This window comes from Kryptolebias marmoratus, linkage group LG13 (genome assembly GCF_001649575.2).
Source record: "Kryptolebias marmoratus isolate JLee-2015 linkage group LG13, ASM164957v2, whole genome shotgun sequence".
Lineage (NCBI taxonomy): Eukaryota > Metazoa > Chordata > Actinopteri > Cyprinodontiformes > Rivulidae > Kryptolebias > Kryptolebias marmoratus.
In genome coordinates, this window is record NC_051442.1 from 18,040,622 (window position 1) to 18,056,696 (window position 16,075).

General features: G+C 37.4%; 1 protein-coding gene across 1 annotated transcript in view; it reads left to right on the top strand.

The window, feature by feature from the left end:
* The window catches only part of nlgn2b (neuroligin 2b), an 88,658-nt gene that overhangs the window by 23,282 nt on the left and 49,301 nt on the right, over positions 1–16,075 (top strand). The window contains exon 2 of the mRNA XM_017412598.2: positions 10,543–11,275. Within this exon, the coding sequence (XP_017268087.1) occupies positions 10,786–11,275 (490 nt within the window). The 5' untranslated portion in view covers positions 10,543–10,785. The remainder of the gene's footprint in view (positions 1–10,542; positions 11,276–16,075) is intronic.

Consider the following 16,075-nt stretch of genomic DNA (forward strand, 5'->3'; position numbering starts at 1 on the left):
CTCTCCCACCACACCCACCAGTGTTCTTAATCACCCACTAATGGGAGGGTCCAAAATTTACAAAAATAATCTAAACAATTCCAAATATAAAAATTAATTACAGATCGTGATTCCAAAACTAACCAAAGTATATTCTAACTGCCCAAATTAAGACATTAAATTGATAGAACTTGTGATTTACAAAAGGTTAAACATAAATGGCCACAACAGGCTCAACTACACTATTAACAACAGCTCAGAAGATCATTGGCTGCCCTCTCCCCTCCCTCTTGGATATCGTCAAGGACAGCTCCCACCCAGGTTCTGACCTGTTTGACTTGTTACCCTCAGAAAAAGCACTACAGGTGTGACAGAACCAGAACAAACAGATTCGAGAACAGCTTTTTCCCGAAAGCTATTATCTTACTGAACTCTCGCATGCACTGACTTTTGATTTACAATCAGCGAGAAACTTACCTATTGTGAAACAAACACATCTGTAGGACATATGTCACTTTATTTTATTTTATTTTCTTAATGATCACATGTAATATCAGCAGAATCTATATACCTCAATATACAAAATGTGCAATACGTAAACAATGTGCAATATTGTCATCTAACTTTCTACTTCAGCTTCACACTGACAAGTGATTCTCATTGTTCTTCATTGTTTTCCTTACTGTTGTACGTTCAATTCAATTCAATTTAGGATTATTTTATAATGTAGATTTTCTGCCGCTCTGCATGTTTCATTACCATGTAAATCACATTTTTGGTGAGAAAAAATTAGATTTTTTTTTTTAAACCTCAGTTTATGGTGGATGTGCGTGGACTCAAGATATTGAGCTTTTTTAGCTTTTTTTGCATTTAAAGCTAATCATTTGGGAAGAATTTTTCGCCAAGCCAAGATTGTGCTTTATTTGTTTGTTGTCTTTTAGCATGATATCTCATGAACTAGTGATTAGCAAAAATTCTTAGAAAATAATTATTGAATAGCTTGGATTTGATGTCACTCACATCACATAGTCTGATAGTTAACAGATTGTCTAAAGTTTTTATTTCAAACTTTGGCATGCAAGGCAGCAAGTTATTTCATTTTCAAAATGTTTGAAACTTTTTTTTTTTTTTTTTACTTTTGTCATCTGAACAAACATTTTATTTGAATAAACAAAGAAAAAAAACAGTAGCGTAGACTGGGCAACACAGTTACTTAGTCTAATGCAGTACACACCCATCACTTCTTTAATAACGTTAAAAAAAGATTTAAGAAAATTTGCTCATGTCGTTATTGTTTAATTGCACGTACGATTATGTGAACAGCTCTGTTCATTTGGCTTGTATGGCATTTTACTTCGCCATCTTACTACTCAGACATTATTGAAATGAAGTGAGAGGGATTTGCTTGTCAGTATAATGTGGTTATCACAGACGGTAATGAATTAGTCAGACAAAAATGCTCATAACACACCCACATCCAGAACATGAGACACGCATTGACAGCATGTTGCCTGGGACTTCTCCAGCATCCGCCCTGGATCTTTGGGAAATGCTACAGTAAAGTGGGCGGTTGTCGGATGAAACATCACAGTTTTTCTCACAAACTAGAGGAAAGTAGACACATATTTTGCATCATCTCGGTCTTCTGTTTTCTGCTAAAACCACTTAAGACTTATTTTGCAGCCACTACACATCAGTAGTGGACGCAGGTTTTGTGGTACCGTTGCATTCTGTGTTCAACTTTGTGTGCCGTTCTGTTTTAAAATTATCTTTAAGCATGAGGCCAGGCAGCTGTCAGACTGCTCCCTTAAATTGTGCACGTCACCCACAGACACCTCTAAACACACTAACACAGCTAGCTTTTCACCTAGATTACTGCTAATTAGTCTGTCACCAGACTGCGCACTCTATCGGGTGTCATCATGACACATTCTTCTCCTTATAATTACCAAAAAATGCTAAGAATAAGGATGAATTTAAAGCAACAGCCCCCCGGAGGCAGCAAAGTTTGCCCATGACCATTTTTTTTCTTAAAGTTTCCTGCTTTTTTTGTCAAGATATCTTTATCTTGTTTTAGTGTTGGTGTGGAGAGGGAACAGATAAAGGTGTTTCCATGTTATCCACGGGCATTAAATGGGGAAAAAGCAGCATTTACCAACAGCAACGTATTGATTTACTGGTGCAGCAGTGACAAAGAGTCTCTTGTCTTAACATTTCCTGTCTGCTACTGGTGCCTGCAGCTTTATGATCCCTGCTGCTGCTTTTATAACTTCCACTGATGCTTCATTAAGACCACCTTAATTAACCTCAACTTGATCACTGGTGGACATTTTTTTTTGGCCTTCGTTTCTGTTTTAATGTCGCGAGTCAGTGTAGGGGAGAAAACTAATAAAATTTATTTTGTTTTGACCTTAGATTTAAATTGAGCTTGGCCTGTGCTGTATGATTAGAGCCTGTCCAGACAGGCTGTATTCCCTTTGAAATGCAGAGTCATTTCTTGAGTTAATTGCAATACTTTAAAGAGGCGTTTCCTTGTGGTTTCATGGAGGCAGTGTGTTGAAGATGGAGCCAGTGTCCGATGGAGTGCCCATGATATCTGATTGAATCTGACTGAACTACTCTTGGAAAACTAAACAGCTTATTTTATTAAAAAAGGGAAAAGGGGTGAGTGCATCAGTGTTCTTCAGCCAGAAGAATTCATTTCATGCCAAGCACTTGGAACCCAAAATATTTCAGAAAAATGTTTCCTCAAATGTTGCTTTCTGGAACCAATTTTTTCCCAGAAAGATTAGACATAAAAGCTTTAGACACAGGGACTCACATGAGCTGTAAGTGGGGATGTGTTTTTGTGACGTGCTATTAAAGGGATAGTTCAGATGTATTGAAGTGGGGCTCTGATTTATTGAAGCAGAAAGGTTTTGAATAATTAATTTCTTACCTATTATAAGTAGTTCTTCAAACCACCTCAGTTTTGAGAAATAGACTCTAATTCTGACTAGGTTGATGAGCCAATGGCTAGTCCAAGTGAATCCAAGAACATCCACCCATCCATTTTCTTTACTCACTTCTCCTTTTTTGGTCGTAGAGAGCTGGTGCCTATCTGCAGCAGTGACTGTAGATTATTTGTCTCTTTAAAAAAACACCTCCAATCTCAAAATCCAATAGCGATTTATGCAAACAGTATTGTATACTGCATTACACAGTTATCTACATAGAATACTGTGGTTATTTACAAGCACAAACAACAGCAGCATCATCTAGCTGCACCTTTTGATACAGCCTGGGGCTCCTCCAGCAGGATATTTCTGACAAAATAACAGTGTAAAGGAAAACTGATACAGAGTAAAAGATTATAAAATACTTTTTATATGAACTACTGTGAAATGTTTGAGATTGGAATTATTGTAGGACAGCAGCAATGAGCTGTCTACAACAGGTAAGATATTAATTAGTCACAACTTCTCTCCAAAACTTCACATCGAAAAAATTTGAACTGTTTCTTTAAACAGTTAGTAAGAACAGAAGTAGTCACTCCAGTCTTCTTTGTTCTCTGTACATTTATTAGCTCATTAGCAGTAATGGACATTAGAATGTAGGGGAAATTACACAGTAGCTTTTAAAAAAACTACTTGATCACAATTATGACGGTTCATGAAGATCATTCGGAATGATCCTGTGGGGAACAATGAATCAACCTGTTTCAAATATCAAAGACATCAGGCTCTAAAAATACCTGAGCAGAATATCAATTTTAATGTACGCAGGAGAGGATCTCTACATCATGATGAACAGACCATCACTGCTTTATGGTGAAACACTTAAAGGCATTAGGTGGCTAGCTATTATCTGTTTTTGAATGACTTAGGTATGTTTAGGACACCTTTTATCCTTTTGAAGTACTTTTTGACAGCCTTTGCATGTTAGTTTTTATCTTGATTTGTGTTTTTTATTCATTCTTGTCCCATTCCACCCCCCACCCCTCCCCCAAAGTACAACAGAAAAGCGAGTACTTTCACACTTTGAAAATGCAAATAATTTTATGACATCACGATTGGAAAAAATGTTCATCTAATCACCAAACCATTTCAAATCCATTTGACATTTACTGATGTTATTTTTACTGAGCAGATTCAGATCCTGTGAACTAAAATTACACGTTGGCTGTGCAGAATTGTTTTAATTTGAGATAGCATGAGTCTCTCCGAGCAGATGAATCACCCGTGAACCTAAGTGACAAGAACTGGCTCAGACCAGTCCCGTCGCCTCAGCACTGTCACCGCATCATATATTTGTTACAGTTTGCATTGGAGACGGACAGGATTTTCTTGCAGTAGCCTTTGAGCAAATTGACTTTATCGTGCTGCACTTTCCAAGAGTGGAAGCAGCATTTCCTGAATCAACGAGCAGACCTTGGCAGGCTATACAGAGAGGCACTGGGGCAGATTCTGGATACATTCAGTGTTTAGTGTGAAAAGAAAAGAAAATCATCCTGCTAAGCCTGCATACACGACCCAACAAGTCTAATCTGCTAGCCTTTCACTTCATCAACTAGACAACCTTTTCATCTTTCCTGTTCCATAAAAAAAAAAATCAGGGAACATTAAAGCTTCCAATCATCTCCTTTAATCAAAACAGCATAAATTATCATCCCTATACCTGCTAAAAAGAGCATTTCCTTCTCCTCTTAAAGGAGGAAAAAGTATACAGCTGGTTTTAAACGTTCGAACTCTGACGCACATAAAAGTGTTTCTGCCTTGTGTTTGCCCATAAAATTTTAAAAGCTCTATTTTTTGTTTTTTACCAGTTCAATATGGGGAACTAAAATTGATTATTTTTGCACACAAACATTTCAATTTTTCCAGCCTTATTAAGCAGCTTAAACTAGAAGTGCACCATTTTGCCATTAACGTAAAGTCAAGATTTATTTATAAAGCTGCAATATTAAACACTAAAGATTTAAAATAACAACAAAGAAGATAACTTGACTATCCAGAGCAGTGGTCTTTAATTTAAATTGAGCAAGATCCATTTTTTTTTTTTATCAAGTCTTCGAAATATCTCTGAATTCTCTTTTTGAGATTGCTTTGTAAATTTTCTTCACTCACAATATTGTGAGGGTTTCTTTTTTGTTTTGTTTTGTTTTGTTTCTTCCAGGCTTTTACCTCTCTCTGGCGGCTTCTGTCTGCAGAGGGAGAGAGTAATGGAGAGGGAAGCAGAGCAAAACTGCAGGCTGTACAAACGAATTAACGTGAATGCTAGAAATCTGCAGCACCAAAAATTAGTTACTGTAAATGTGGAGAAACGTGTGCAAATAAAACCAAAGCTTGTGTAATATATATATATATTCTACTGAAATTTAACAACCAATTTGGGATGAGCTAAGATTTCATTGGGGTTCTGATTTGGACCACAGTCTGCCATTTGGAAACCCTAATCTAGAGGAGGTAAGATTTCAGTCATGGTCTGTCCACCCTCCTGTCTTTCGCTTTTCCCATCACCTGGGTATCTTGTCTTTCTAACTCTTTCTGACAATAGATGACCCTTGCAATTCGGATTGTCCCGCAGCCCAAATCAGACTCTAGTCTGGGCCCGGCTACTCACCAAATGTATCTCCACACATCTTTCACAGCTTCCAAAGGGCTTGGCAGCTGCTCTGAGAGCTCTACGGGGTTTGATGACTGATTTGTGTGTGGAGGTTTGGTGTGAGGCACAGTGGGCTAGTTCCAGGTTCCAACCTCAAAACTCAATCTTTAGTGCAAGCGTGTCATTCTTACGATGGATTTTGAGAATAAAAGCTACATAACCAACTATGTGTACTGGTTTATGCTAAATGCACGTATCTATATGGAATACACACTGGTCTACCATCCACTATGGCAGAAATAACATTGCTGCACAAGCTCAATATTAAAACAACTACATGTAGCAAAACATTTAAAGAACATGTTTTTTTTTCTTTAAATTATGCCAGAATTTTAAATAAGCATTGTACAAGCTAAGAAATAGGTTAGCCTGAGTGTTTGAGCCTCTCATCTTTAGAACTGTTTCATAAAGCCCTGCTCATGAGCAACTGAGCTTTCCAAATTGTTCAGTGCTTCACCGTCTGCTACAGGCAGAATCAACTGAGCATCTAGAAATATGCTGGGCTGGGCTGCCACAGCAATTTACCAAAATCTCAAAGAGGTAATAACATGCTGCTAACGCTCACAGATGCCAGTCAGTAAAAGGAAAAGCGAGAGAGCTCCTTGGAGTGAGTTCACACCAGCTAAACACCCGTCAACACATTTAAGTTCTGACTCATTAGACTTTACTACCTTAGTACATGAGTAATCAGTTTAATTATCAAAAAAGAAAGTTTACGTTTGATATATTCAAAATATAGATATGTAGTTAAATTGGCAATGTGCAACTGTAAAACATATATTTGAATCCTTTACAAAAGCAATAAGATTTTGTGTTAGAGTTGTCTTGTTTTTCAACACTGTGGTGCTGATTAAATCTTTCGACATATATGCAGACAGACAGACAGGTAGACCTAGAAACATCTGGCAGTGAAATACAAACTGTTCTTCTGGTATTTCCAGCAGCCGGAGGTGTTCTGCCAAAATGACACATTACTAGATACTGTGTCATGGTTGGTAACCAGAAGTCCAACTTTATATTAATGTTGTTTATTTTTGTGCAAAACCATATGTCTTACAACAGATAGCAGTTTGCAGGGATTAGATAATGGATTACTGTTTTAATTAATTGTCATTTTCAAGAGAATATGTAATCTTGCAGGGATTTTCCAGTTTTACTCAACTATCTCTGTTACAGATGCAGACTCACCCACCAAAGTCTTGACAGCTGAACTAGTCTATATTCAGCAGTTTTTGCAGTTGAAGTGGAAACAAAGCAACTTGAAACTTCAATGGGAGGACTTTCTGTTAGTTCAAAAACCTCTCTGACCCTTTCCTTTTAAGCGACCCTAGGGTTGCTCCACTGATGAGGCGGCATCACTTTCTCCAGCAGCCACAGTTGATGGGAATGTCTATTAAATAAAACAGAAAAGAAAACAGTTTACAACAGCCCGGTGATTTTTGTGTCAGTTTACTCCGTTTTGTTGTGCGTAGATGCGCGTTCGGTGCCTTTTCAGCTCACGGATGGCTGACACGAACAGATGTTAGGGATGTTAAGGTACGACCATTTGCGAGGCACATGTGAGAGGTTGAGAGCAGACCCATTTGTGCTCACCGTGAAGGCTCTACTGACATGCAACATTTGATGCTTCATTGGACTTCACGTATATATGCGGGTGCACGTGTGTGTGCATCATTGCTTGTGCATTCAAGAAGGCAAGAGATACAGAAAGCAATCTGACAGGCTAAGAACATTTGACCCACCTATGCTATCCTAGCCCGAAAGGACACACCTCCGTGAGCATCTCGCTGTGCATACTAAAGGTGCTCTGACCTTGGGCGTGTGCCATATGTTCATGCACATGTACCAGCAGAATACAAACACATATGGCTTCCTCTGAAATTAAAATGTGTACACAAATGCAGCCAATCTACAGAAACAGCAGCTATTCTGAAATTCAAAACTATTTGTCTGATTTCCTGGTCTTTACTGTATGCAATATTCTGAGTAAACACTCACTCACTAACTTAAAGAATTTTAGTCCATCTACCTTTTTCTTTTCTTTTCTTTTAATATGACCAGCACTAAATAAAACTGTGCAGGCTTCTCTCTGAATTACATGTTTAACTAATTGCATTCGTACTTGTCAGCTTTTTTTTATCCCTTTTCTGTTCCCTTTTAGCAACATTTTTCTTTGTTTTCGAAACTCATTTTTTAGAGTCTGAAGTTCACAAAACTCACCTCTCTGATGATGTTAAAGCTTAGTATCCACTGATTTGATAGAACAAAGTCTCAGAGAAGCATATGTCAAACAATTTGCATAAATCATTGTGACTGTTCAGGTAGCTGTGAGAAATCAGACTAGCAGCTTCTTCAAATGAATTAGCAGCCTTTTTAGTTCCAGTGTAAAGATTTATCAAATGTCACATCTGACCACTTCTGTGCCTTTAATTGATGCCGTAGCACTGTTTTGTATTTAACCACATCTGCTGGTGTGTTTTAAAATTCCTTTTTACGTGGATCAAAATGTAAAGACATTGAAGCATATGTTGTAATAAGCTACAACTTGTAACATTCACAATGCTTTCTTGTTGCATATATTGCGTATGTGTTTGGCTGAAGGTTCTGAAAGTCACAGAGTATTGCAGAGTAAGCATGGTGTATACTATATTGTTGTGGTGTATTCATTTTGTTTCCATTGGTGTAGCATTTTGTTCTTTGTTCTGCGGTGTTTACCAGCATCTTCTTGTCGCAGTTCTTCCATGATCCTGTGGCAATGGTCAAAAAAGAGTTTTCTGACAGCATCTATCCACGGTGTTAGACCCACCATCTTCTGGGTCTTCTTCTACCTAGTGCTCTCTGTTGCTCCATTCTGGCAGATCTCAGTCTGATACTTTGTTCTCCTTGCCTTCAAGGAAAGTCTAAACCAAACCCACAACAGCAACTTGCACATCAGTTCTTTCCAGGTTTGTGGAATAAAATAGAATATAGGTGCACATCGTGTGACCAGACACAGTACACAACTGGTACCAGATAATAATAAAAAAAACCAAGTGTTGACATTATTGGTACTCTTACAATTCCATATTCACTCCAGAAATACAATAAGTACACAACAGCAACCACATGCCATTGGGAACAATGTTGTATTCATGCAGTAAATATGCCAAGAATAATACCACTGATACACAACTTCAACAAGATGGATAAGAAAGGAAAGCAACAGTGACGCCTGTTCCGCATGAAACCACCACAAGTAGCATGAAACTGTGTGACGTTACTGAGATGATGTGGTGTTATTTCCTTCTTATTTTCAGTTTTCACCAACTTATACTATCACAGGTAACCCAAATCACTGACTGAACTACTAATTATCGAGTTACATTCTGAGTAATGGCAACGACAGGTTTTAATTAGAAAGAAGAGAATCAATGCAATAAATATGGAAGCATCCTAAATGCGACAAGATTTTGAGAATCATGAAATGCTTCAGAGTTTATTTTGAAAGGTTATACCTTATTGGCTTATCTTTGCAGTTTACCTTCTGACATTGAATGATTTCAACTAGACTACACAGTCATGTGGTGCACTGTAAAATCAAAATTAAACAATTTATTCTTTTCATTTTTCAACATGACTGCATATGTAAACACAGTTGGGGTTTTTTTCCTGTGAGGATTGAAAATGCCCTACCTTTACCATAATTGCATAGACATTTAAAATATTATTTATTAACAGGAATTTGTTGAATTAAAGAAAAAAAATCCCAGAATTTGTTCTGTTTGTTTTGAAGAAGCAGAGCATGACTCAGACGCTGCACACCACCTTCCTGCTCGTTTTAAGTGCGATTCCTTGCGCTGGCTTCCTTGAAGTGGAGTTGTGGAAACAGCAGGGTCGAGGTTGGAGGGATGAGATGGCATTTATCCAACAGCTGCCACCACACAGAGCTTTTATCACACCTAAACGCCTGTGTCTTCCAAAGCCAGGCCGAGATAAGCTCAGCCCATTCATCTGTAATGATGTGGAAGCAAGAGGCAACTGAACTGAGTTGAGAAGGAAAGGTGAACTCTGACACGGTGTGGATTGCTGGACAGGATGATGGGGACAGTTAAGGGTTTTTTTTGTTTGTTCACGTCTGAAAATGTTGCAACACAAGCTCGTTCATTTTTCTTCTCAGTGGGCTGATTACAATTGTTGTGGTACAAGTCTTATATTTATTCAAAATGTGCCACATTAGGCCAGAATCATTGATAAAGTTCTCCTTTGGACTCCAAGTGACCTTTATGCAACCAAGGCCGACAGAAACTTGCTAAATTAGGAGTTATTACAGTAAATCATAACTGTGAAATGTTGTTGGTTTTTTTTGTAGTTTGTACCTCATAATACCTTAAGGGGTTTTAAAGCATTGACTCTAAACAGCTGTGTGTTTGCCTCTTACATGCTGTGAGGAGATTCAGTCAAACTACTTTTGCAGATTTGATTAACATAATTCTCTGCAAAGCAAGGGCCTGCTTACAGCCAAAGCAGAAGTTAATACAAATTCAGATGTCGCTTAAAAAACAAGTGCTGTCAAACACTGCATCTTTATAAGGTGTTAATTCTCAATGGAAACATTTACAACAAAGTTTTCCTGACGAGCATCAATAAAATGAAACCTTCAGTTGTGCCAGGAATTACAATTTTGTTTCCAGAAAAGTTGAGTAAATAGAAAAAAAAATGATGTGGCCACAAAAAAGGAATGTGACATAAATATTACATGCTGAAAGGCAGACTGTTTTATACGTCCATATCCATGCAATCCGCTAAGCTATAGCACACCCTCCATTTTGGGTCAAGTTAATTTACCCTTTTGATCTCCTTGTGCCTTTTTAAAACACATTTCTCAGAGTAAATCTGTTCACAAACGCTTACTGAACCCCGTGTCTTGTCTGTGTCTTTCAGGTTTAATTGGAGTCCTGACTGCGGCGCTGGACCCAATCAGAGTTTTAAAGAACAGTACGGATGAAACTACAGAGTCAAACTGAGAATGCTACCTGTCTCTCCACCGCACCATGTCATCTTAGAAGCACTAAAAACTGGACCCCCTTCACCGTTCCTCCTTTTGCCTTTGTCGTTTCCTCATAACCCCCTGGGGTTTTGATCCCTGTCTGCTCCTAGCTCGAGTCCCTGTGATTTACTTTGGAAATGTTCCTTTTTCCTTTCAATGCTGCCGGCCTCCAAGGCTGTGGTGGGAAGCGCCAGAATACTTCACAGCAGGCTGCTAATCCCTGTCTGATGTGGCTCCTGGGACTGCTGCTTCAGCTGACTCTCTCGTCGTCTCAGCGGGTCGACCTGAAACACCCTATAGTCTCCACTGGCTACGGAAAAGTCCGTGGCATCAGGAAGGAGCTGAACAATGAGATCTTAGGCCCAGTGGAACAGTACTTAGGTGTGCCGTACGCCACCGCACCCATCGGCGAGCGGCGCTTCCAGCCCCCTGAAGCCCCAGGCTCCTGGCAGGAGATACGCAATGCGACCCAGTTTGCACCTGTGTGTCCCCAGAGTGTGCACGGGGTCTTACCTGAGATCATGCTGCCAGTGTGGTTCACAGACAACCTGGATGCTGCGGCAACCTATGTTCAGAACCAGAGCGAGGATTGCCTTTACCTCAACATTTATGTGCCCACTGAAGATGGTGAGTCTGATGTGTGAAGGGTTCTTTGCTCCGAAAACGTTCTGTCCTGTTCTGTCCTTATGATTGTTTTTTATGCAACTTTGAAACTTTACATCAAGCAGAGAAAGAAATTATAGGTATCACAAAGATTTCTCACAATATTGCTTTACTCATTTGTTTAATATTCGTCTCCATTTCTTTTAATAGGTTAATTCTGATAAGTGGGCAAAAGTGGAGCTCCTAATGTAATCCAAGATGCTAACAAAGATTACAGTCTCATTTATTTTCTGGATCTGGTATTTCTTTTTTCAGGTTTTATTTCATACTAGGTTATTCATATATTTCAGGTGATTTATTATTAAGTCATTTCATAAATTTACTTTCATTGACAAAGATGCTTTCTTCTTCCAATAGAAATACAATACAATACAATACATAAAGTTTATTGTTAAGGGTTTTATTAATTGAAACAAGTATGTATCAATAATGGAGCGCATTCTAAAGCTGCTTTAAATTTTTTTTTTGAAACACATTGCAGTGTTACAATATATTTAAGATTTTCGAACTCTTAATTTCTTTAACTCTTCTGGGAACACTCTTGGCAAGATCATGTTTTCACAAGTGCACTCCTGTTGAGATTTACGAGCGAGACAGGACTAATTAAAAAGTTAGTGATGGTAGGTTTTGTTTTTTATGCTACTGTTATTTTTAGTAACAAGATAAATCTGCAGATTGTTTAGAATCAGCTCAAAAAGTAGGCTTTCAATTGCTCACTGAGTGAAATATATATATATATATATATATATATATATATATATATATATATTGGCGATGTGTGTGGGGGGAGTTGCTTTTATGTTAATGTTGATGCTTTTGTGTGACAGATTCTGCTCAACAAACAAAGTCTGTTCAGGAAACGTCACATCGCATTATGGAGCATCAGGTCCTCTCATGTAACTAGGCTGTGTTTAGCTAACATTAGAGATCAAGTTTAATTTCTGCTGGTTTCTGCTAACTGTCTTGTGAGGAAAAAAAATGGCTGAAGTGGATCTAACTTCATACAAATTTGTTTTAATTGTTCTCAAAGACTTCAGTACTTTAGGAAATAGATGGACACACATATACTGTTTGTATAAGTTCTTTGAACGGTCTCAGTTTGTTATTTCTAACCAAACGGACAGGTTAACAACAGGTTATTATCTATTTAGAAGTAATTAAAAAATAGCATTCTGCATCTGCTTCCTTTTCTTGTTGTACCAAAGCATGACCCCAAAACCAATATCTGTACAGATAGATAGATAGATAGATAGATAGATAGATAGATAGATAGATAGATAGATAGATAGATAGATAGATAGATAGATAGATAGATAGATAGATAGATAGATAGATAGATAGATAGATAGATAGATAGATAGATAGATAGATAGATAGATAGATAGATAGATAGATATTAACTTTATTAGAAATTGTATGATATTAGTTTATGTCTTTAAAAATGTGCTAATCCCACTTTTTTACATTTGTTAACCTCCTTTCATCAGTTTATTTATTACTTTTTTAACAGATAAAATACTGTAATCAGGCCTTTAAGGCTCTGAGTTTCTTGATCAGTCAGCTGAGAAACTTATCACCATATTATTTAGAATGATTAAGAGTTGAAACTCTATTAATTATAGCTGTGCCATCTCTTTCCCCCACATTTACATTTTTTATGCATAATGTGATGATATAAATGTAATAAATTTAGAATTACAGTGGAGTTACAGCAGAAAACTGTAAATATTTAACTCCTGAAGCCACTTCGAATCTAAAGGTATTTTAGATTAATAGAATCATTTTTTTTTTCTCCCCAGATTTTACCGTACAAAAGTGGGCAAAACTAAATCTTCTTCAAATGCAATAAATTCTCTCAGTAATTATGCAGTATTTATGACATTTCTAAATAACAAGCCTGATGAAAGTGTTGCACTTTTATGTGAAACAGTTGGTTACACATGCAGCTGGAGGTGACCATGTGTAAAAATAATTCCCACATCTGAACCGACATCTGTCAAACTCACAATCCCGCTTTTCAATTTGTTTAGGTATTCATAAATGACACATTTCAAATGGGTTTGGCAATTTAAATGTTTTTATTTTCTCTTTTTTATTTTCTATGAATTTTAATTTGAGCAGCAAAATTTAGTTTTTGTTATATATGTATATATATTAGAGCACCTTTGTACTTAAGCAATATTATATGTATTTGCATTAATTAATTAATAAACTATTATATTACCTATGCACATTTGGTTAATTGGTAACTCTAAATTGTCCCTCAGTGTGGGTGAGCATGTAAATAGTTGTTTGTCTTTGTGTGTTCCTGTGATCGACTTGCAACCTGTCCAGGGTGTATAATGACCCCTGCAGATAGGCACCAGCTCCCCCATGGTGCAAAAAAGGAAAAAGCAGGTAAAGAAAATGGTTTCACGTCACCATATGTCAAGCATTTTTGTCATATACTTGTGTGTATTGAAACCTATTGTGTAGGTAGTTTGTGTATAGAGTCATAAACCTTGATATCAAGAGTAATTTTCCCACACTAACCTCTAGTTGCTGAGAGTTCTTCACATTTTATTATTTTTGTACTTTCACAACATACAGTACTGTATTGCTTTTTATTTTGCATCAAGCCAAGGTCAAATTAACTGAAGTGAACATTCCTCAGTTTTTTTTTTGTTTTGTTTTAGTCATTTTCGGAACATTTTCTGAGCCCAACAGAGAGAGTTCTTTCTTGAGTTTGGCAGACTTTTTGTTTGATACATGGCCTTTAGGACACTGTTTACGGTTAAGATTGGATGAAAAAGGCAGTATAATATGTCTTTCTAAACGCAAACCTATAAGTTGATGAATCCTACATTGAGATCCATGTATTCGTCTAGTCACTGAGACAGAGGTGGGGGACACCCTGGACAGGTTACAAGTCCATCAAAGGGCCACATAGAGACAAACAGCCAATCACCCTCTCACTCACACCTCTGGACAATTTAGAGCTACCATTTAACCTGACATGCATGTTTTTGATCTGTGGAAGGAAACCGAAGTAAACCCCCACGTGCACAGGGAGAACACGTAAACTCCACCCAGAGGCGATAATGCAACCATGTCACTGGGATGCGACAGCTTTAACCACTTCCCCACCATGCCACCTTACCTTAGATCTTCCTGTACTTTTTCTTTCTCTTGGAAGGGGTATTATCTGTACAAAAAAAAAGGCATTTGATTCTGTTGTTGTTATTCTGAACCCATAATGAATCATGAGTCTAAAACCAGGGTATGTACTGAATCTGTGACTTGCGTGCACCGTTACACACCGCTGGGATAAAATTAGTTAAAAACTGAAGATCATCAAAATGTAAAACCTTTTCCTCCTTATGAGAAATTGGGGTTTAGATATTTTTTATTACTATTAATGATTCTTTGGAGAGCATTTGAGAAAGCAAATGAGTAGGTAAAGGGATAAAAGGCAAAATATATGCATAATGTATTTATCACTGATGAGTGTAAACCACACTAAATGATAAAAAGTTAATAGGTGTATGATTAATGGGCTCACCTGAGAGTTGCCTGGGAATATTTAGATAAACAAATGTTTCTGCATGACAGCTGTTGCAAATTATGCCTAACTTGAGAATCAGTCTGTGTGTAGAACTGTTGTATTTCAGGAAAAAATAGAAGGTAAAATTCAAGATTATTTCATTGATGAATGCTCCACAGGCTAATAAAAGATGAAAACCGATTTAATGCTGGTGGAAAATGTAAGAACTACAGGATTAAAAGAAGACAGAAGCACACTGGAGAGGAGAGATGTTGATTATAAGTGAATTTGCTGCCTTTAAACACTTTTAAATGTGTACTTAACGAGCAGTTATTGTTGTGCAGTGTGTTAACTGTGTTATGCACATGTCACATAGTCAAGGACAGGATGATGTTTAGTCTCCTGGGTTATTCTCTTGGGAGAAGGTGTGCAAATGAGTGAGACAGATTTTACATGTAGCCCCGTCTGCTTGTCAGAATCTGTCACTTATTGTCAGAGGTCACTGCTTACACAAGGCGGAGGGTGTCTCCAAGGACTTGTTTAACTTGTGTGTGAGAGAAATACAGGAGGAGGATGAAGTACTCCTGGAATAAAGCTGATGTTTCGCATGTTACCGATTTTACAGTCCCCGGACATGATCGTACTGTAAAAAAATTGTTTTGATCGATGGTTTATCCAGGTCGACTGGACTGACAATAAAATCCTTGAAATTTTGGACACATAAGCACCCAATCAGTAGACCAAGTGGAGCGACTGCATCTTCACCTTTTAAAGTGGGAATGCTCATGTTTTGATTTAAAAAGAAACATCCTATCGCTTCTGCCAATCAGATAACTGTATGAACTATGTTCTGATTTTAATTTTAATTTTGTGGTTCTTTTCTGTAGTTGAAGACATTTCGCTTCTCATTAATAGGTTTTCAACTACAGAATAGAAGTCCAGTTGCTTTGTGTTTTTAAAACCTTTTGGATTTGCCATTTCCTGGATGACTGAGAATCTACACCAGCATACTTCAGTCCAACTCATTCCGAACGCTGTTAGCTGCGAGCTCGCTAGTCTGACAGGATTCATCTGTGGAGAGAAAAGTGAAGAAAGTGAAGCTTGGATCGTTGGCGTGTTAAAATCATGGTGGATCTCTGTCTGAATGTGAATCAAACAAAACAGAGTAAAAAAGTATGTTTATATATATATATATATATATATATATATATATATATATATATATATATATATATATATAT